This window comes from Leptosomus discolor, chromosome 4 (genome assembly GCF_034619465.1).
Source record: "Leptosomus discolor isolate bLepDis1 chromosome 4, bLepDis1.hap2, whole genome shotgun sequence".
Lineage (NCBI taxonomy): Eukaryota > Metazoa > Chordata > Aves > Leptosomiformes > Leptosomidae > Leptosomus > Leptosomus discolor.
The window spans coordinates 65,880,525-65,903,459 of NC_141394.1; the positions used below are offsets into that span (position 1 = coordinate 65,880,525).

General features: G+C 39.9%; 2 protein-coding genes across 3 annotated transcripts in view; one reads left to right on the plus strand and one right to left on the minus strand.

Moving 5' to 3' along the window:
* The window catches only part of LCORL (ligand dependent nuclear receptor corepressor like), a 90,442-nt gene extending 82,710 nt beyond the window's left edge, over positions 1-7,732 (plus strand). Inside the window, exon 8 of the mRNA XM_086464078.1 lies at positions 7,673-7,732. Within this exon, the coding sequence (XP_086320204.1) occupies positions 7,673-7,732 (60 nt within the window). The remainder of the gene's footprint in view (positions 1-7,672) is intronic.
* Positions 7,733-12,305: 4,573 nt separating this feature from the next.
* The window catches only part of NCAPG (non-SMC condensin I complex subunit G), a 31,393-nt gene continuing 20,763 nt past the window's right edge, over positions 12,306-22,935 (minus strand). Inside the window, exons 16-21 of one of the 2 annotated variants that reach the window (XM_009954028.2) lie at positions 20,559-20,733; positions 19,994-20,155; positions 18,954-19,125; positions 13,923-14,015; positions 13,382-13,460; positions 12,306-12,550 (exon numbers count right to left, since the gene is read on the minus strand). In XM_009954028.2, coding sequence (XP_009952330.1) covers positions 12,424-12,550; positions 13,382-13,460; positions 13,923-14,015; positions 18,954-19,125; positions 19,994-20,155; positions 20,559-20,733 — 808 coding nt within the window. In that variant the 3' untranslated portion in view covers positions 12,306-12,423. The remainder of the gene's footprint in view (positions 12,551-13,381; positions 13,461-13,922; positions 14,016-18,953; positions 19,126-19,993; positions 20,156-20,558; positions 20,734-22,935) is intronic. The other variant, XM_086464171.1, reaches the window with a different exon arrangement.

Below are 22,935 nucleotides of genomic sequence, written 5' to 3' on the forward strand. Positions count from 1 at the left end.
AAGCTACAAGAATGCCATGTGATATTTTTATAAAAAAAAAATTCTTATTCTTACTTAGCTAATGCTCTTTTATGGGTGTGTCATGTTTACCGTTTGGAATGGAGGCTAAATTTTTTTGGGGGAAAAAAAAGTACTTGAAGTTAGGTTTCAGCATTTTTATTGGGGCACTTAGCATGAATTTCAAAACATTAAGTAACAGTGATTTATTTTTAAAGTTTAAGAAATTTACTTGCAATGCAAGTGAAGATTTAAGAGCTATCTTTAAGGTATCCATTCTTAAAATCGGGGTGGTTGTTGTTACCTGTCTTTCTAGTTTAAAATTTTAGAGATGTGCGTTTGAAGAAATTCTTTTGTATACCATGTTTGTTGCTGAGACATTTCATATTATCAGTTTACTCCTCACAGCTGTTTTTAAATTGTATTTAAGGTAGTAGAAATTTCAGAAAAGGAAATGACCTATTTGCAAATTATTGCTTGACCTTCCTTAATTCAGAAGTCTGGTGGATTATAAACCACCCAGGGACCGTCTCATCATATTTCTGAGATGATCTCCCTCCATAACATAATTGCATTTGTAATGTCAAATAACTATTATGAATTAAAGATTCGAGATTAATCCAGCTCAAATGACAAGATTTTACATAGCTGCATTCATCACAGCATTGAGATGGTGGCATTCTGTTTCCTCTGAGAACAGCCCAAACCAGCATACATAGTTCTGAACCTCCGAGCCTTAGCCTTATTGTACCTCATTCAAAACTATTTTTAATTATGTATATTTAGAATAAAATAGCAAAAACTTTTCTTTTGTCACAGTATATTTCTAAGGCAAATGCAACAGTACTTATCTGCACAACAGCTGTTGAGGGGTTTTTAATTTATTTGCATGCTACTAACTTCTAATAATGCATAGGAGTTAGGTGGTTTCCTTTCACCGAACTGATGATCGGAGGCAGCCTTGTTTCACGATGATGCCTAGCTGATAAGAATTAATTATGTTAATCATAAAATTAATGATGCTTCCTTTCAACTGTTAGATTCTTAGCTGGGTTTTGTTTCCAAGATCTTTGAAGACAGTATGCTAGGAATGATTTGAGATCATATGAGTATTTTTTTTCTTTAACAGGTTTAATACTATCCTCACTAGCAAATTCTGCCCTAAAGTTTTATCACTTCTTCATGCCCATTTCAGTGACAGCTTACGTTAGTGCTTTGCTTCCTTGTTCTTTAAGAACACTGTGCCTTCTGTGGACAAATAATCTGTATTACCACAAAACATAGTGATTCTTGTAAAAAAGATCACAGTTCTAAATAACTTTCTAAGTCAGGCTGCTTTAAATAATTATAACATAAAAAGGGGACAGGAATGTTGTCTGTATTTAAACTTGCCAACAGACGTTCAAATCTGTCCTGTATTTTGGGAAGCCATCAGGGCTGAGCTCTGTACTTCCATGGTTGTGCAAGTCTGATTAATTTGTTTCTCTCTTTTTTTAATACTCGTTTCAGCTCCTGATTCCTACAGTGAAGTTGCAATTTAAACCTTTTATGTTGCCTGTGATCTGTTGTGTTTAAGGGACTGAGAACATTTTCTATAGCTGACTGGTTTGGGGAGAAAGTCGTGTTATTTCTGTGACTGCACTCTGAAACTGCTGTCATCTATTCCACTTGCCAGACTTTTACCTGAAAATGCATACAATATGCTGTTTGGTTTTACTATTGTGCTGTGTTCTTTGGAGATGAATTAGTGATGTAAAAGGTGCCACAAACAACCACTGTGATACAATTTTGTCTTTGTGCAAGTTAAACTTAAAGCTTGAACAGTATGTGGCTGTCTCAATATATAGCTTCTGGAAATAGCTACCAGTGAGTAACCACCTGCCATGGGTGTGCCACAAGTGCTCGGCAAATTGCTACTAGCCTCTTTTAGTTATCTTTCTCATATATTTCGTATGTATTTAATTCCTATTTCCTCTTCTCTTTGCTCCCTTTTTTTTTTCCTCAAACCAAGAAAACATTTCCGAGTTAGTGTGAAGAGCAAAAGAAACCTTTCCACCATAATTTTAATCTGGGATGAGGGCTGGTTCTGACTTCTCATCCTGTCTTTTTGTCGCCGTTCAGTTCACCTCCTGTCTTGGTTCTGTCTTGTGTACTCTTTTATTTGTCTTAGTACTCCAGCTGCGTTAAACCCAGCTCTCATGTCCAATTTTTAAAAGACTCCCTGGATATTGCTTATCTTCTCAGCTTGCTTTGACCTAGTAGAGTATCTCATCTATTTCCATGGCATTTCTTTCTCTCTCTCAGATTCCCAAACAGGATTCCATCCACTCAGATGAAAAATGTTATTTCTTATTAAAATGAGAATCCATTTGAGAAATGGAAATGAGACATTAAAAGATTTCTTTGTAGATTTCTTTGTTGTTGTATTTTGGCACTGTGGAAAGATGAGTTTAGAGCCAATAAATCAGACTGCATGTGCTTGGTTTACGTTAATTTCAATGGATGTTGCATTAGCAAATCAATCGCTGCTGGAAAGCATGCGGAAGCTGCTATAGTCATTGTAGATTTCAACCAAATATATTCCACTATTTCCTTTTCTGGGAAGTGTTTGAGTAGTTTGTACAAAGAAAATTTTTATGCTGCTGGAGTTTTATTTCTACTCAATATTTTTGAAACCTTTCTGTAAAAGCCTCAAATCAGTGCTGTGTATCACAATGCTCTTAACGCTTTCCAAACTATCAACTTGCACATGGTTGATGGTGGTGTTTAACAGGTGCAGTTGGCAGAATTTCTGTCAGACAGGAGGGTAAAAACCAGTTTGACCTAGCGCTCAGCTAGTTGGGAAGGAGACTTTTTTATCTATGAAATAAGTGTTGCAAAAGATTTAGAGAAACATAACCCTGCAGTGACACTTTCATAGTCGCTTTACAGCATACAAACACACAACATTTGCTGGTAATGTCTTTGATAGGAAATGCTGAGGAGTCACCTACAGATAAGAAATATTTATCCCTACCTCTCCTTTTTCTGCATGGTCTTGGCACCTTGTAATGACACAGATTAACTCAGCAAATGTATGGACTTGAGCTAGCCAGACTTTTTTTAACCATCATTTTTGTACAACAGGTGTCAAATTCCTGTTTTCCCTGAAGAATGCAGTTCCAAACTGCACAGAAAATAAGCAGCTCAGAAAATATTATTTTCTTTTTGTGCTTGGCAGCCTATCAACTTACACAGTATTGCTCTCACATCCTCCTATTAAAAATCAGTATTTCTGTTATCATAACAATGATTTGGGTACAACTAAAGAAAGAAATGCAAAATTTCACAAAGAAATACTTATATTCAAGCAGTTTTAACTGGAAGTGTGGAAGAGAGCAGGGTTTTCTTTAGCTCTTAGGAGCATGGGAATGCCACTTGTTGCTTCTTTTAGTAGCGGACCTTTCTATTTTGTTCCTTTTGCTTTAGTGACAGGAGGAAATTTTTGTGGAGGGAGATGATCCTTTCAGGTCCTAGCAGGCCTGGAGACTTAACCACACATAGGGTTGTCTGCTTAGCCAGGGGAGACTAGATAGGACATCAGAGTCCATCGGTGTTATTCTGATTTGGCTGCTGTGAGTTGTTAGAATAACACAGGGAATCAATCGCCTCTTTCTCCAACACTGTTGAAAGATAGTAAATTCAGAGATGATTCAGTAATGGTGATTGGGGAACTCAGAGTTGCTCACATGGAAAAAAAACCAAAACCCTGGAGTCATCACTGACAGTTTTCTAGACGCATTGGTTTTGTGTGCAGCAGCATCCAAAGGCAAGGGCATGTGAGGGCATCCTCAGCTTGCACTGACAAAGCAGAGTGTCCTGTCCCTGTCCCCAACCTCTGTGTCGACATCCCTGGGGCCGTGCCCAGTGCCTCCTGCCTCTCCAATAGTTGACATATCCTCACTTACAGAGAAGATCAAAAATCTTTGTAAGACTGAACGTGCTCCTTATACAGAGCAGTGATACAGCACATGCTAAAGGACTGCAAGAACGCACAACTTTGCTCCCTGAGATATATTTTTTTTAAATTGCAGTTGTTTCAGATCAAAAAGGTATAGTCTTGTTTCCATGTACTTTTTTTTTTTTAATTTTTACTTTTCTAAGACGAGACAAGAATGATCAGGATCAGTTATTGTGCACTGAACTATGGAGTCTTTTAAATAAAGCAGTAGAAGTGTTACCAGCACTTCAAGAACAGTTAGAGGATAATGTAATTAAAGAAGAAAAGCATCTGAATTTTTGAGAACTATCACTAGTTTATCATACAAAGAATTTTAACAAAATAAAGAATGTTTTCTTCTTTTTCATCAGTGAAAGCAGAACTATTGAATATGCCATGGCTGGAATGTATGTTCCATGTTACAGAAGCACCTGTAACTGCCTCCCACAAATCACATGGCCGGAAACTGATTAACTGAGTCAAGTGAATAAAAGCAAAACAGATGATAATTGCTGGAATAGTACACAGATGGCTTCAGAACTGGAAATTCTAACCCTTTTAGAGACCATTATAAGAGATCAGTAAATGCCTGTTGTCTAGGAAGTTAAAGGGACCTCCATCCTCTTACTGGTGCAAGCGTTCGTAGTGGAGAACTCGAGGAGGCTGCAGAGTAGGGATGCTCCACAGCCTAATTCCCAGCTCTACTGGAATTGGCTTCATGGCTTCTGGTAGCACCAGCCTGTAACCTGCAGTTCTTCCTGAGAGGACGGTTGCTGCACAAAACACCTCTTTCTTTTGCTGGGAGTGCTTAATACACCGTGCACCTTTTGTAAGCAGAGTGGAATAAAATTTAGAGTAGAATCTATTGATGGGTCTGGCTGGAGAAATTCAATTGCTTCTATTTAATTTTATGCCTTAATTACATTCTCTACTTTAAAAATACACCAATTTTGTACCTTGTTACATCAACAGCTAGAAAAATAAACCACTAACTACAGGTAAAAGAATGGAAGGCAAGATATAAGACTAGGTTATTCCTGATTAATGAATATATTAATCCAGATGTCTAGCCATATTATTTTCCACTTTATTTTTATCAAGGTAAAACGTCCTAAAATACTTGAGCTTTTTATGTTGATGTCACCCTTACTGGGGAACTGAAAAAAATATTAATTTAAGATTTTTATATTCCTGTTGTTACGCATTCTCTTAAAATGCCAAACTCTTGAGTTAACAGTTACCGGCATATACTTCAGGTCCAGTTTTGCAATTTCAGTCCTGCCTTTTACACCTTGTACAGAAACCTCCACAAAAGCTAAAAGAATAGGACAGTCCCTCAGAGAGGCGTTGGGTAGTATAGCACTCTGCATTTTCATCTGCAGTCCAAGCAAATGGGAAGGTCACAGTTACAGCAAATCCTAGCATACACCCTGTTACTGCCAGCAGTGTTGTTTGGAAAACGGGCCATACCGACTTAGTACAGTTCCGAGTTTATGTGCAGAAGTAACATGGTAAATCACTGGAGAAGGCTGAACCTTTAGCTTTTTTCTGGCTGGCACTTGTCCAGCATTAAACAAGGTTTGTGTATCTACTGCTTTAAAGACAGTAGAAATGCTATTCTTTAAAGCATTTTGCAGGTATATGCAACTTCATAGTTTGCAAGTTCTCGATTCCCAAGCATTTGTTTTCCTTTCAGGTAACAACCACTATCAAAAAAACCCAAACCCAACCTCAAAACAAAACAACATTCCAGCCCTACCTCTTCATTTGGGTGTTGATTGTTTCCGTTACAAGTTTAGGTTTTGCTACCTGGCCGTGCCTGGAAAGCGCATAATCAGTCAGGGTAGGAAAGCTGCAAGATTTCAGAAGTCAGCCCCAGCACCATCTCATATATACACTTAGTCCCATGGTCATAAGAAAAGGCTTTGACTTTCCTCACAGCAACTGAGGGCAAAGGTTCCAAGTCTGAAAAGGTTGTAAATTCAGGACAGTAACCTTGCTGACTGAAGTTTTCTTTGTCACCTACGCTTACACTCTGTGTTTCTATGGGAAGGAGAAGATCAGAGCAACAAGCGTCTGTGTGCAGACCAGCAAAGCGTGAAGGAAAAGGGTACAAGGGAAAACCAAGACAAAAGAAGGAGGCAGAAGGAAATGCAGGGCATGGGAGCAGTACCCGTTACAGAGGGTTAGGAACCAGTTAGTAAGTTAGAAATGCCTGTTTCACTACCAAGTCAGAAAGGTACAGCCTTCTAGAGAGCTTGCATGAAAGTGTAAAAGAATGAAAAATTGTGTTTCAGATGCTCTGTGAAAAATAACAATGCATTGTCACTTGAGCTGTCACACAAGCTGTCCTCCCCTCTTGCCATGATACAGGACAAAGTTTAATCAGTCAATAGCATTTGGGTAACACAAGCTAATATGGTTTAGGTTATACTCTTACAATTGCTGAGTGGCCTTAGCGAGACTGCTCACCCATGTGAACGCTATACTTCAGCAGATTCAATCCTTGATAATTTCCACCAAAATCCTGGGATGGACCTGGTTTCCTGAAATGCAGTAAGAGCCATTAAGAGATAGTCTTGATGCTTAAACACCCCTTTGTTAGGTGAAACTGTGAGGCTAGGTTATAGCACGATCATTATTACCTCCTACCCTTAATTACAATACACAGAACTTAAGTTTTAGTATCTCATTAATTAGAAATATTTCCAACTTTGTATCATTCTTGCAGTTCTTGAAATCTTTGAAAAGGATGGTGAGAAACAATGAACTGCACATAGGACACAGATCACTGTGGGAGGTAGGCAGTAAAAAAAAAAAAAAAATATAGTAGAGATGGAGAGGTTTGATTTGTGTGCACAATTACAGTGCTTTATATATTAAGGAAGAAATTTTTTACCATGAGGGTGGTGAAACACTGGAGCAGGTTGCCCAGACGTGGTAGAAACCCCATCCCTGGAAACACTCAGGGTCAGGTTGGACGAGGCTCTGAGCAGCCTGATCTGGCTAAAATGTCCCTGCTCACTGCAGGGGGGTTGGACTAGATGGTCCCTTCCAACCCCAACCATTCTATGAAGTTATTCTATGATTCTAAATAGCAACAGTGAGAGTATGATTACACTTAGGCACCGGTCTGCTTAGCGATCCCCACAAAGGGCCGGATTCCTTTCCCTTCCTGTATTACTTAATTCCCTAGATTTGAAACAAAATAAAAACTGTCTGTATGTTAGTCCTTGGCTATATTAAATTAACCATGTCAGCAAAAAACCACCCCAACCCCAAACTCTTGCCCAGTTCCTGCTTTATGGGTTTCCAGCAGTGGGCTGGTTTGAGGGTTTGAGGCAGGCCAGGGTTTGAGGCAGGCCAGCCTGCAGCGCACCTCTTCCCGTGCCAAGGAACAGCGCGAGCAGGAGACTGACCCGGGACGGTCTCTGGGGATTAAGAGGAGCTCAGCTGTTCCCACACAAACAAGCCCCACCGGCTTCATGACCTGGAGAGCGCAGCACAGGCAGGTTCCGATCGCGGTGTTTCTGGAACATCGTGCGGCAAAACAACAGAAAGTACCCAACCGCGTACGCAACCTGCCGCCACCTCACCTTGCCTCTTGTCTGTTTGCTTGTTTGCAGGGGAAGAGGAAAATGTACTAAACTTTTTCTCATTTTTTTCCCTCTCCCTGCCCCACTTCTTTTCGCACAGCACACTACAAGTGAAAGTCTCGGAGCCGCAGAATTCAATAGACATGAACACAGAAAATGAACATTTGAAGTCCATAAAGATGTGCCTTAATCAGCCCACTGAGTGGAATCTGAGTTTTTCAGCAGCATCTCTCGCCAGCTGTAAAGTTTTTAACCAAAATCTCAAAACTGATGAGAACAAATAGATTGCAGCTGTTCTTGCACTATTATTTTGTACATTGTTCCTCATTTTTTTTTCTGCTGAATAATAAGCATTTATTACATTGATCTTGAAATTATCTTGTGTGATTTGGCTTTATATTACTACTAGCATTATTCATTTTGATGTACTTTTTTTAAATATAAAGTTTCACATTTGACCATCATGAAATTCTTGCAGTACAAATTTATATCAGAATCAGATGTTCCCCTTTAATAGTATTGTGATTTTTCTATGTTCTTTAATTATTATTTCCCAATTTTATTTTTGTGCACGAAAGTTAATATATTATGTAATTTGTGGCACAGGTCACCATGTAAAGATTTATGGTAATAACAATTCAAACAAATCTGTAACAGGTGGAGACCGACTACCTCAAAGAAAAGCAGTAAAAAGTTAAATTACCTGAGGAGATCTCCTTCACAAACTGATTGAAATGTATCGAACCACCAGTTGGTTTCTGCAGTGTGCAGTCCTCTTCATTGATCTTGAGAACTTCTGTGTGACAGTGTTTAATGACCATAATGTCTAAAAAAAGGCCAAGCCTGCAGGAGAATCTCTTGAAAGATTGTCATTCAACAAATCTGTATCTGCACTTTTTGAGGTTTCTGCTAAATGGTCTTTCTTCCCCTTTTAGTTTTATGAATTTATGCCTGCCACCATTAAAATGGATGTAAATGCTCTTCCTATTTCTTTTTCTTTTTTTTTTTTTTCCTGTGTGCTTTGGAAATTCAATGTAAACATCAAAATTTTAAACTCTACTCAAAGTAGTAGTAAATGGTTGTAGCTGACTACATTGTAGACATGCCATGCTTACATCAGCTTCAGCAAGCTTCATGTACTTCATTCATCAAAACTTTATTAATAGAGCTATAACAAAAGTGTTAGAATAAAACCATATGATACATTTCTCTTTTCTGGAGTCATACATTCAGTGGCTAGAGTAGAGGCTTCTTAATTCAACTTCTTAATATTGCCTGTCCTTAACTTGCCAAGGACTAATTTCCCAGAAGAAAATTTCCTTGGAAGACACTCTATTGTATAAAACAAAGGTTTTAAAGATTCACTTAAAATTATCATCTTACTTAAACCGAAGATGCAGCAGTCGTTCTTCACAGAAGTCTGTTGGTTTGCAGGTGCAATCCAGTAACTGAAATAAAAAGGTTGTTGTGCATCTCGGTAAGTCTCACAACATCACATAAGGATATTGAGTCACTGAAGTGTCAGACAGTGCGGAATGAGATTAAAAGAATGAACATTCCTCATCACACCACACTGTCTAGAGGGTCTTTATGTATCTCAACTGTTTAATGCACTTGGATTATGTGGGGCAAGAAAGCCAAAAAGGGAATTAAACTTCCCAGGGGAGAGGCACTGAAGCCGAGTTCAGTGGAGCCGCACCAAGGCACAAAGAACAGGAAGGCGTCAGGGCTGTCCAAGGGGGACAGAAGAGTCTTACCAGCGGTAGAACTAAGGCAGCCGGGGTCTTGTTCGTGTGCCTGAAGGAGGAGCTGCCACGTGGGTTTTCTCATCTCAAAAGACCGAGTCAATACCAGAACCTTTCTGTTATGGACGCGTCTCTCACCTCCAAGCAGCTGTCTGGTTTTGTTGACTTTTAACAATTATGATCCCTTCCTTGTATCATACTGAGTTTAAATTGGCTGATGAGTTCAAAAGTTTTCAGGTAGGAGTCAGATACAGCTATGACCCAAGCTCATTAACCACTTCTGTAAGTCAGATAATAAACAACAAAACTAGAGAAATAAATGTTCTTGGTGCAGCACTTGCCCTTCATCTTGAGATAGCGACCAGCCTAGGGAGACTTACCAAGAAAAAGTCTTTTAGTTTATAGCCTGAAGAGACTGGCTAGGCAAGCAAACAAAAACAATATCACAAAACTGGTTTTAAGAAACAAAAAAAATAGTGTAGGAATAAACATGGCAGCATTTTAAGTTTGAAAACAGTGGACCACTGCTATTTTATCATTATTTAATACGGAATCGAGTCTAGTGTGGCTCATGTTTGACACCTTGTTGTGTTTAGCCAGCAAAGAGATTATTGCTAATAATCAGCTTTGAAAAATACAGCAGACATCTGTTTGTCCTACCCTGCAATTAAGCTGCTATCCCTCCTCGAAAGGTGAAGTAATGTTGCAAGAGCGTACCAAAAGCGTCCTTGACAAGGAGCAGAGCAGGGGAAGCACCCAAAGGGGCTGGAAATCACATGCCAGTTGCTGGTCAAGTTTCTAGCCTGAAAGAGGATCACGGGGTCATTCAAGCACAGGAGGACCTCAGGAGGTCCGTAGTTCTACATCCTGCTCAAAGGCAGGCCAGCTGCAAGGCCAGAGCAGGTTGTTCAGGACTTTGGCTAACCAGGTCTTAAAAACCTGCACAGCCTCTCTGGGCAACCCCTCCCAGCTGTTCTCAACCTGTCCCCCTGCCTTTGTATCCTTGTAGTCTGGTCTGAATTTCGACTTGTGCCCGTTGTTTTTTGTCCTCCCATCACGTGCAACAAAGAGCCTGGTTCCATCTCCTCACCAGACTCCTGGTGGGTAACTGGGAGTCCCCCCAGCACCCGCAGGCTGAACAAGCCCAGCTCCCTCGGCCTCTCCCCCCAGGACAAGCGCTCCAGCCCCCAGCCAGCTTGGGGCCTTCACTGAGCCCACTCCGGTTTGTCACTGTCTGCCTGCTGTTAAACACACGCCAGCGAAGCCATACCCACAGCGGACACCCTGACTGAGAGGTGGCTTCGGGGAAACCTGATCTTTTCAGTACAGCATTCCCAGGAGACGCCAGAGACAGAACCGGCGTGTGGCAAGGCACAACCAAACAGCAAGGTGGCGAAACGGAAGGTCTTCAATTTGTTCAGGAAGGCAGGCCCAGAGAAGCCTTTTTTTATCCCTCCTGCTTTTCCTAGAAACCCATTTTAACCAAAAATAAGAGTGGACTAGCAGCAGTGGTGCGCTGTTCTGCCACTAATACACTTCCAAACCACTCATGAGAGTGAGGGTGAGAGAAATTAAAAATAAAAAAAAAACCCAACCAACTCAACAAAACTTTAAAGCACAAGGGAATCTCTGACTGACAATCAACTGAGAAAACCTGAATTTGCACTTCACCCTTTTGAACTATGCTCAGGGAGCGTTCAAGGGGGCAGACACTGCCTCTGATCTCGAATGGCTGCATGTGTGCAAACTCACGCTAGAACACAAGTTGGGGAGTTGAAGGTAAGAACTATGAAAAGAGGGAGCTCAGGACTTCAAAATTCTGTTTAAAATTAATAATTTATCACAGTTACATAAGCTTCTGGATAGCAAATATCAGCAAGAAAGTGTGTCATGGCATTACGTGGTTTGACAAGTTTCCAACAAAAACTGAAAGGGAGGAAAAGCAACACAATCCTTTCTGTTCTCTATATGCAAGCTTGAAAATAGTTTGGGCATCACCCTTGGGGAATACTACTTCTCACCTGTGTCCCTCAGCCATCTCTGAGAATTCCCAAAGATCATTTACAGTATTTTACCTATTTTAAATGCAAGTTCCTTAGACAGCTACATTTGGCAGCAGTAGCTGAGATATGTGTGTCAAGCAATGGACATGAATTTTCTGACTGCCTTGGAAATCCTCTATCTTGAAGACATCATTGACAGTTTCCAGACCAACACACAAGCATTTCCAGAGTGAATCAGCTCGGCCGCCAGTGACTACCATGGACAGTTTAAAGTTAATCGTCTGTTGTCTCTGTAAAACTCATGACTATTCCTCAACGTGTCCTTCGAAAAAGGATTGTGAACTTCAAAGCTACAAAGAAATCACAATTGTACACAGTCCTTACAAAGTATTTGATTTTTTTGCCCTTTCTGTAAATAAGTATTCCTTTCCTTATTGGATCTGATTTGGTACCACAAATATTTTTACGCTTTACTAAAAGCATGTTACTGATTTTATGTAACACGGTCAAGAGCAGTAGCAGACTTCCAGGCTTCGCTTTATAAAACCAGTAACTCTGTTTTACCATTTTGACGTTATTTAAAATAAAGCACACACATACCTGCAGGAAGCAGAATTCACAATTAAGATTAATTCTATTTTACATTGGCATGGACAATAAAACCTGGTCAGCGGATGCACAGGCTAATAACTGAAGAAAGTAGGTGCATTAGAAGTAGGTACGCTCAAAACCGCTGCCGTCACAGGCAGCATCTCCAGGTCAAACATTCTCTCTAAATAATGTTAAATGTCAAAATAGCCTCAACCATTAAGTACTTCCCAGCAACAGTGATTTTTATTTGCTGATAAAAAGCATTCTTTATTAAAAAAAAAAATCCAAGTTTTGTTCAGATAATGTTTTAAAATGTTTTTATTAAATGAATGATGGATTTCATCAGGAAAACCATCAAAAGCATCTATTTTAAAAAAATTAAAAGTGCCGAGAATTATAAATGATCACAATATAAAAAGCATTAAATATGACTAACAACAACACAAGTCTTATTTTTCAAGTCTGATGTTAACTGCCAGCATTGGCGAAGGACATTTTCTCTCCTTTTGTCTTCATTCATCTGCCTCCCTATTCAAAAGCTGTGAAAGATTCATTCTTGTCTTTTCAAGTGCCACTGTTTTTGCTCGTCTTGAAGGCCTGGAACTTGACATTGGGACAGATTCTGGAATTTCGTCACCACTGAAATGTAAAATATTTTCAAGTAAGGCAAAAAAGACTACTCAAACCTAAGAGTTTTTACATTAACAAACTTGAAATATGGTCTTAAAGAGAAGTACTTCTTATTAATTATAAACTTTTTGTAACGATGTTTACTGGTACTGCTGTATCGCCTGGAAAAGACAACCAAGTGTCAGCAGTTGCAAAATAAGGAAAACCCCCAAAAGATCAGGTGGTATCTAAGTACAAGCACTGAAGAGGCAAATGGGAACGAGTGACCTGGTCACCCACCCTGAAGTCCGTGGATGACTTGCTTGAGAAAGAGCTGAAAAGTTACACAGACAAAGTCATTTGAATGCTTGTATCCTACAAGACGGTAAGGGAAGGAATGCATTGCGTATATTCACTTCTCAGTCTTTTCTAGAAGCTTATCAACCACATGTTGAAAAACAAGAAAAAAAAAAACACAGAGGAGAAAAAGAATAAAAAATAAAGAATTTCATTCCTCCACAGAACAGTTATAAAAAAGCAGAAGTAGTGATTGGAAGAAGAGCAATATTGTAAGGCAAAAATGTGACTTTTGTTGGCGAGAATGTACGTTAACTTTATGCACAAAAGGTATGGTAATAACGTAAGGTACAGGCTCTTGGGCAATGACAATAAAATGTGAAGCTGTCAAACCTGGTACTGGTTCAAAAGTACCAGTTCAGAGAAAAGTTTTTTCTTAAATATTTATCTGTGTATTAGGAATAAATATTAAAAATGCAGGTTTGGGAAAAGGAAAACATTTGAATCACGTGTCCTTGCTAGAACAGACATTGTGGTTTTGATGGTGGAGAGAAGAGGATTTACCTTTCGCTACCACACGTTACAGTTGTGCCAGTTTTTCTTCTGCTCACAGACGTCACTGCTGCTGCTGCTTTCCGTTTTCCTAAGTATAAGCAGAAGTCTCTTTTCATATCACGGTATCATTTCTTTTCTTAAGCTAGCTCTGTGTCTCTCTTCAGTGTTTGATATTGCATTGAAATATGTAAATACGCTGTCACCACAGATGGAATGTGGTGACAAAACAAAACCAACAAACACCCCACAACGTCCACTTCTCCTATGAACACCTGTACGTTAGTGTAAATGACTGTGGCCAAGTTATCTTGAGATCCTGTAGTGAGACTTTTTTTTTTCTTTTTTAAATGTGTTGTTGGGAGAAGCTAAGAGCACAAAAATTTCCCCAAAACAGACTATTTTAATCTTTTAACAAATAAAATTTTAAAAACTACAACAGAGTATGAAGACTGAATGGGTTTTATATCTGTATGTTCACAGAAAGTTAGTATGAACTTATTTTATTGAAAACAAGTATTGTGGCCAGAAAAAAAAAAAACCTAGTGCATACCTTTGCCAGCTTTGCTTTTCGTGGATTTCAATTTTGCAGCTGCTTTACTTTTAACTTCATTAACTGGAGTATGAAGAGCATCTTTATTATTTTCTGTTAAATAGAACAGCACATGCAGAAGTCATAATCAACTTTTAATTTATCTTAAGTACCAGTATTTTAAATTTTGGCTATTGTATTAAGAAGCCACACAATTTTAATGCCACTTTTTCCTTAAACTAGAAACTAGATAATAAGGCTAAAAGGAAGCTTAAGATGTCACTCAGCTATAACCCTGCCCCAACATAGGTCAAATCACATGTAAACTACTCCTGACAACTGTTTAGCCTCCTCCACTGTGTCAGAAGTCAAGCAAGCAGGGTTGAAGATCAGCTTGGCTGAACGGGGAACTCCTCATGGAGCTGAAGAGGTGAAAGAAGTGTCACAATCTCTGGAAGCAAGGTCAGGCTTCGCAAGAAGGTTAGAGAGCTGTGGCTCATAGATGCGGGGAGAAGACACAAGAGGCCAAAGCTCAGTTGAAGCTGAAGCTGGCCAGTGTTGTGTCAGATAACAAGAAGGGCTCTTTAAAGTATGTCACAAGCAAGAAGCCTAAAGAAAACAATCAGACTGATACTTGTTGAAGATGGTGACCTGACTAATGGGAATGAAGAAAAAGCAGAGGCATTCAGGCTTTTTTGCCTCAGTCTTAGTAACACCAATGGACCTCGGGCTGCCCTGTCCTCCGAGTCACAGGACCACAAGTGTGGGAAAAGTGACTTTCCATTAGAGGACACTGACATTGTAACAGACCAGTTGTATCAGCTGAATGTCCATAAGCTCGACATAAGCCAGCAGTGTGCCCAGGTGGCCAAGAAGGCCAACAGCATCCTGGCCTGTATCAGAAACAGTGTGGCCAGCAGGAGTAGGGGAGTGATTGTGCCCCTGGGCACTGGTGAGGCTGCACCTCGAATGCTGTGTGTGGTTTTGGGCCTCTCACTACAAGAAGGACATTGAGGTGCTGGAGTGTGTCCAGAGAAGGGCAGCGAAGCTGGTGAAGGGTCTGGAGAACAGGTCTGATGAGGAGCAGCTGAGGGAACTGGGGTTGTTTAGTCTGGAGGAGGCTGAGGGGAGACCTTATTGCTCTCTACAACTACCTGAAAGAAGGCTGTAGCGAGGTGGGGGTCAGTCTCTTCTCCCTAGTAACAAATGATAGAGTAAGAGAAAATAGCCTCAATTTGCACCAGGGAAGGTTTAGGTTGGACATTAGGAAAAATTTCTTCACCAAAGGGTTGTCAAGCATTAGAAAAGGAAAGTCCTGTTTAACTAATTCGATATCCTTCTATGATAAGGTCACCCTACTGGATGAAGGGAAGGTGGTGGATGTAGTTTTTCTGGATTTTAGTAAGGCTTTTGATACTGTCCCTGACAGCATCCTTCTGGACAGTGGCCAGCTGTGGGATGAGAGGGTTCATGGTGCACTGCATGAAGAACTGGATGAAGGGCAGAGCTCAAAGGGTTGTAGTGAATGGGGCTACATCTGGCTGGCGACCAGTCACCAGAAGTGTTCCTCAGGGTCCAGTTCTAGAGCCAGTCCTGTTCAGTACATCTATCAATGACCTGGATGCAGGAGTTGAAAGCACCATTAGCAAGTTTGCTGGTATTACCAAACTAGGAGGTGCTGTTGACTCTCCTGAGGGACAGAAGGCCCTGCAGAGTGATCTAGATAGATTGGAACACCAGGCAATCATTAACAGCATGAAATTTAACAAGACCAAATGCCAGATTCTGCATCTGGGATGGAGTAATACTGGGCACAAGTGTATATGGTGAGAAGAGTGGCTGCAGAAAGAGATCTGGAGGGGCTGGTTGATGGCAGGCTCAATACGAGTCAGCAGCCAAGAGTGCAAACAGCACCCTGGGGTACATCAAACACAGCAGAACCAGCTGGTCAAAAGAGGTGATTGTCCTTGTTTTGCTGTATCTGGTATTGGTGCAGCCTCACCTTGAGCCCTGTGTGCAGTGCTGGGGCCCACAAGCTAAGAAGGATGTTCAGGTACTTGAATGTGTCCAGGGAGGGGAACAAAGCTGGTGAAAGGGCTGGAAGGAATGTCCTGTGAGGAGCAGCTGAGTACTCTGGGTTTGTCTAGTTTGGAGAAGAGGAGGCTGGGAAGCGACCTCATTGCTCTCTACAGCTTCCTGAGGAGACGTGGAGAGGGAGATGCTGAGCTCTTGCCCCTGGGATCCAGTGATAGGACATGTGGGAATGGTTCAAAGCTGCACCAGGGGAGGTTTAGACTGGACCTTAGGAAGCATTTCTTTACCGAGAGGGTGGTCAAACACTGGAACAGGCTTCCTAGAGAGGTGGTTGATGCCCCAAGCCTGTCAGTGTTTAAGAGGCATGTGGACAATGCCCTTAATAACATGCTTTAGCTTTTGGTCAGCCCTGAAGTGGTCAGGCAGTTGGACTACACGATCGTTGTAGGTCCCTTCCAACTGAAATACTCTATTCTAGTCTTAAAATTTCTTAACAATTTTAGGAAATTCCTTTCTTCAGGAGTTTCTCTTATTGCTAGGAAGCTTTTCTCCTAACGTCAAATCTAAATCTCCTTTGCAGCAATTGAAGGACGAAAGAATTTCTTCCTAATATCCAATCTAAATCTCCCCTCTTTCAGTTTGAAACAGTTACCCCTCATCCTATCAGTACACACCCTGAGCAAGAGTCCCTCCCCACCTTTCCTGAGGGCACCCTTGAAGTACTGGAAGGCTGCTGTAAGGATTCCCTGGAGCCTTCTCTTCTCCAGGCTGAACAACCCCAGTTCCCTCCAGCGTGTTGACCACACCACACAGTCTGGTGTTGTCAGCAAACTTGCTGAGGGTGCACTCAACCCCACTGTCCATGTCACCAAACATGTTAAATAGCACCACTCCCAGTACCGACCCCTGAGGAACACCACTCATCACTGGTCTTCACTCAGACATTGAGCCATTGACTGACTGAGACCATCCAGCCAATTCTTGATCCACACAGTGGTCCATCCATCAAATCCATGTCTCTCCAGTTTAGAGACAAGGATGTTGGGAAAGACTGCATTGAATGCTTTGCACAAGTCCAGGTAGATGATATCAGTTGCTCTTCCCTTATCCACCATCGCTGTAACCCCCTTGCAGAAAACCACCAAATTTGTCAGGCATGATTTGTCCTTAGTGAAGCCATGTTGGCTTCACCTTATTTTCACCTCCTTATTCGCCATGTGCCTAAGCATAGCTTCCAGAAGGATCTGCTTCATGACCTTGCTGGGCACAGAGGTGAGACTGACTGGCCTGTAGTGCCCTGGGTCTTCCTTTTTACCCATTTTGAAAAATCAGAGTTACCTTGCCTCTTTTCCAGTCAGTGGGAACTTTGCTGGACTGGCACGACTTCTCAAATACGATGGATGAAGTGGCCTTCATCCACCAGTTCCCTCAGGACTGACGGATGCATCTCATCAGGTCCCATGGACTTAGGCGCTTTCAGGGCCCTTAGCTGGTCTTGAACCTGCTCCTTTCCTACAGTGGGTGGGTTCTTCATTCTGCCAGTCCCCGTCTTTGCCCTCTTTGACTTGGGCGGTGTGGCTGGAGCACTCGCTGGTGAATGCTGAGGCAAAGAGTTGTAGAGTGCCTCAGCCTTCTCCATATTACAGGTCTCCCGATTCCTTTGCGGAAGAGCCCACATTAACTCCTGTCTGCCTTTTGTCACTGACATACCTATAAAAGTTTTTCTTTTTGCCCTTGACATCCCTGGCCAGATTTAACTCTGTCAGGGCCTTGGCTTTCCTAACCTAATCCCTGGTTGCCCAGGCAGTTTCTCTGTATTCCTCCCAGGCTACTTGTTCTTGCTCCCACCCTCTATAGGCTTCTTTTATTTTGCTTGAGTTTGTCCAGGAGCTCCTTGTTCATCCACACAGCCTCCTGGTATTTTTGCCTGACTTCCTCTTCATTGGGATGCATCACTCCTGAGCTTGGAAGAGGTGATCCTTTTCTCCTACAGCCTGCTTTTATAAAGTTCTCAAAACCCTTTCATGAGAAATTCGTACCAGAAAGTATTATCAGCTGCTAGAAGAAAACACTGCAACTTTTTTATCAAAAACGTACTTCCAACTTCCCAATAAATATTTGAAGACAAACATAGAACACATAAGAAATTAAAATATTTGACACCTCCAGAAACAACAGATTAAAGCTGTGAAATAATCCACTAGAAAATATAAACAAATAATTAGAAGAAATGTTAAAAGAAAATATGATATGTTTAAACAGTTGCATGTCAATAACTCTGTTTTACTGCTGCAAGCAAACCTAAACAAGTTTCATCGAATTGCTTTTCTGCTGTAAAGTGTCACTCTCTGTGCCAGCAGCACAACATACACTGCTAAGGCAGAGGCCGCTGCATAAGCTGCACAGGCAGTAGAAAGTCTTCCAGTTACTTTCACTTCAAGTTCTTAAATACCTATAAAACTAAATCTGGCTCCAACACATGAGCTCCTAAGAAGGACAGACAGGTGTCAACACCAAAGATATCAGCTACATACTGCTATAATACAGTCTGCAAGAAGCACAGGCACGGTAACTCCAAAGTCTAAAAACCCCACAAAGTACTAGTTCCTTCCTCCAAGTTAGTGAGTCACATTCTAAAGGAGAGTTGGTTGGCACTAGTATTTAGCCACATTTAGGCACATAAGCATCCCAAACAGCTAAAAAAAAAAAAGCCCATTCTAATACTGTCTTTGTTAAAAAGAAAGAGCTGCAGGGCAGACCTTAAAACTCAAAACACAGCACTACTTATATTAGAGTAATATGGAGAATAAGAACACAGAATCTGATCAAAAAGCAATTAAAATATGGAAAATACTTCAATACAAATATTGTAAACTGTATTTCCTAGATGTTACCTTTTCCCATTTTTTTCAAAAAGTACACTAATTTAATGGAGGAAAACAAAAACTTACTGTCATAACACCTAAACAAGTCACTCAGTTGTACACCCACTATCAAACTACAACTCTCCTGAATTACCTTCTTCAATTTGAGTAGTATTTTCAGATAATGTGATGTCAGTTTCCTGCGTCCTTTCAGAGGTGCCCGTTTCCTCAGTCCTTTCAGAGTGGTCTTTGCCCACATTAGGATCTTTGGTCAAGTTCATCTTGATCTTCTCAATAGCTCTCTGACACAGTTTATCTTTCACTTTCTGCAGAAGACACATTTAATGTTAAATGCTACTTAATTTTACAACTTTTTCTTTTATCCATTAAATTTACCCACTAATAGGATTAGTTACGTTTACTGCACGAAGGATACAATGTCTGACAAGATCAGTCAAGTTGAAAGGAGAAACACTTTCTCCATCAACACCAGGCAGTGCAACTCCAAAATTTTTTTTTTTTTTTTTTTTTTTTTTTAAAGGAAACCATAAAAACAAAGTGACTGGACTTTTCCAGCTGAGTCCTGGAGGATAGCTACCTCTGGATGATACGTCCATACTGGATCAGCATTCGTTTCACGATTTCTATATACCACTGTCTTCCTCTGTCACATTCCCAAATTTTACTTTATTTTTTCCATATTAATAAAAGCATCAATGTAAAAACTTTCACATCCCACTTGTAATCCCTTCCCACTTCATCTTAAATCAAGCACCCTTTTCATGCTGCCTAATGATCTTATGTTGTAAGTTTAGGCATAAAATTTCAGCTGTTCATAATTTACAGTTTGGATGGCTTATCTTTTTGTTAAAGACTTAATATTTAATTTTACTTTAACATAAAAAAATTAACTACAACACAGTTATCAAAAGAACTTACTGTACTGAAATGTATCATGTTGGGCACAGTTTCACACTGGTTTTACTATCTACAGTAGCCAAGATACATAAATTACATAGCGATATCAGCTCAGATTTTTGCAAACGACTGATCAAAAATTAATTTTCAAAGACTGGTTAAAATAAATTCCAGTCACATTGTCATAGTAAACAGAAGGCATTTCATTTTTAAGCGTATCAGGATATTAGATTGCTAATGGTTGAAAAAGTAAGAACCATATTATTGATGTACTACCTCTAGAATCTTATTGAGCAGAACCAGAAGATTCTCTGCAGAAGAACTACTGAGTTCTAGTGAATTTAAAGCTTTCGCATAAATACGAACATCTGGTGCCGTTGGGTCCATCAAGATTTCATTGCAAATTTTCACTGCTAAACTATCATGCACTGTTGAGTCCTGTAAAGGAAGGAAATTAGATATCAGAAATTTCGCTGGGAACTATCTACAAAAGACAGCGATGGGATCATTCTGACTTAAGCAGCTAATGACTAATTATACACAGTAAACACTTTCCTAAAATGCAGTATTTTGAGTACATACACCAACTGACTTTTATAAATACTTTTCCCAATATAGACAGCTAGCCATGGCGCAAGTTCCTACTAGCATTTTTTAATTGTAAGAGAAAGGGGAAATTGGGTGAGGGTGGAAGGAGGTCACGCTAAAAGATATCATTACCTGAACAGTCATTTAATCCGGCGTCTGGCACTAGGAATCTCAGAGCTAGCAGTAAGTGAAGGGGGTCAGTTCTTAATCTCTAGACCCAAATACTGCTTTCCTCCAGTTTAACACACTGTACCTGATAGTCCTGAGACTTTTTAGACTGAGGTTTCAGTCCACTTGGTCTGGTCAGATCCACTAACAGTTCAGAAACATTACTGATATCTATTTCAGCCAAAGGTGAAGTTGCAGGAGCATTTAACAGTGTTCGCAGAGTTGGAAGATACGCTTCTTCAAAGCATTCCTGGTTAGACCTGTTTCAATTGAGTCAAACATCAGTAACATAATGAGACAAAGTAAAACCTTAATTCACCACTAAGTTTTCTCTTCTGTGATGAAAGTTCACAGACCCATTACATCAATCAAAGCAAAGTGGGAACAGCCAACCTCGGTAGACACAGCCAGCAGGATCAAGATATCAAAACTGCTTCACAGAAATGATTTTTTTCAAGTTTTACCATGTGGTATTTCAATTAAGTTCTAAAAGTAACACTTCCTGGCTCTGAACAGTCTGAAAGTTTATCCTTACTACTGAAAACCTAACTGATATATACAGACATATTCTCTCTTAAGGGACAGCAACACATTTTTCACCGTCTTTTATTTAGAGTAACCTGTTTTCTGCTCATTGCTCCTTCCTGCTAGCATTTTTCTTTGGGGATACTTTTCATTGTGTAAGAAAGCAAGGAAGCCTGGCAAAAAAAAAAAAATGCAGTGGTTAACAAGATTTTTGGAAGAAATACTTATGCTTTCTTTCCTCAGAAGAGTTAATAACTCCTGCCAAGCAAGCCTAAAAATCACGTTGCAGTTGGTTCTGCAGCAAGTTGTCTAAAAAGTGTAGTTCCATAAGGCAGGTCAAAACAATTTAAAAAGTAAGGTGTCACAAAGTATAAGGTACTAGTTGGTGAAGTGAAGCCTTTTTTGTTTCTGATGCTTGTTAACCTCCTATTTGAACCCAAATAACTGCAGGAGAAAACTAAGAAAATAAGTAATTTCAAAAAAGCAGATTGTTTGCTGCTGGATTATCGAGCCAAATCAGCTGACCAAAAGACCTTTTGAGCACTAAAACTGGGGCAAGAAGGAATGGAAGCAAGAACTATCCCTTTCAGCAGCTTTAACGCTTTAGATTGGCTCAAGCATAACTGAAGTATCATTCAGACTATTTCCTGTAAATTAAAGAAATAAAGAAGTCCTGTAGCGTATAGGCGGAAGGCAGAACTTTCTCCTCTTAGGCTGCCAGAGAGGTTATTACTCTTTAGAAAACATTCCATGAATAAGAACTGTTCACTGGTTACAAGATCCGATCCCTGTTATTAGCATGCCATGCCTCCATTGCTGTGACAGAGTATTTATGGAAGTCAACATCAACATTTTTTTCCTCACACAGAGTTCAAACGTTTAATTTCAAAAAGTAAGCCTCTTGATTATATCTGTGACCAGAGCAGCACCCAGAAAACAAACTGAAATTTACATTTCAGTGAGAGATCAGTATCAAAATTAGGTATGAAGCTCAGCCAAATCTCATTCATTACCTGAGATTTCCTTTTCTGAATGGCAACTTTGCAGACAGTTCTGAATTACACACAGTAATTAATAATTCTCTTCTGAAAATACAGTATTGGTAACCACTGACACTCCATGATTCATCTTAAAATGAACCGTTTGTGATTTAAGACAGAAAATTAATTAACACAGATCCCAAATCAATAAGCCAGACAAAGATTTAGGATTTTTTCCTCTGATGATTTTTCTGGTTTTTGCTTAAGGCGTACACCATATTTTTCTTTCCAAGAAAAAGATTATATATGAGATGCCACAAAGAGTTGCCCCATTTGCAAATGACTTTGAAATACACAGAATTACTCAGGTGGGCAACCATTAGGACTCAAAAAAAAAAAAAGTCAGAGGGTCAGAAGATGACATTCACACGTAAAAACATTATCAATGATAAAAGCTTAAATTCATTACTCAGATACTAGAAGCATACAAATTAGTTTTTCTGTTACTTATTTTCAAAATAATTTAAGTAGGGAAAACCTCATTCTGGAAGAGACTTGAATTTTTTTTTTCCTGACAACAGCAAAACCACATTTGCTTGGGATTTTTTCCTCTCCAAACCCACTCCCCTTTCAACTACCCCTCTTAATATGGCAGTTTATAGGCCACAAAAACTTAATTCAATTTGGTTTGGAAAAATCAGTAAGATATATATTAAGATGTCTAACTTAAATCTTAACCATGAAAAGAAAAGCAGATACAAATTCAGCTAGTTCAGACTGGGTAAAACCCTAGAAGCACTGAAAAGTAAGTTAAACATTGAATTTTCTTTGAGCAAGTGAAAGAGGAGCTTAAATAGTAATTCTCATATCCCTTACATAAGCTCTTTATAACAAAAAATAAACAGAAGACCTTGAATCTGCTTTGAGTTTAGATTGGAGTATTCTTTGGTTAAAAAA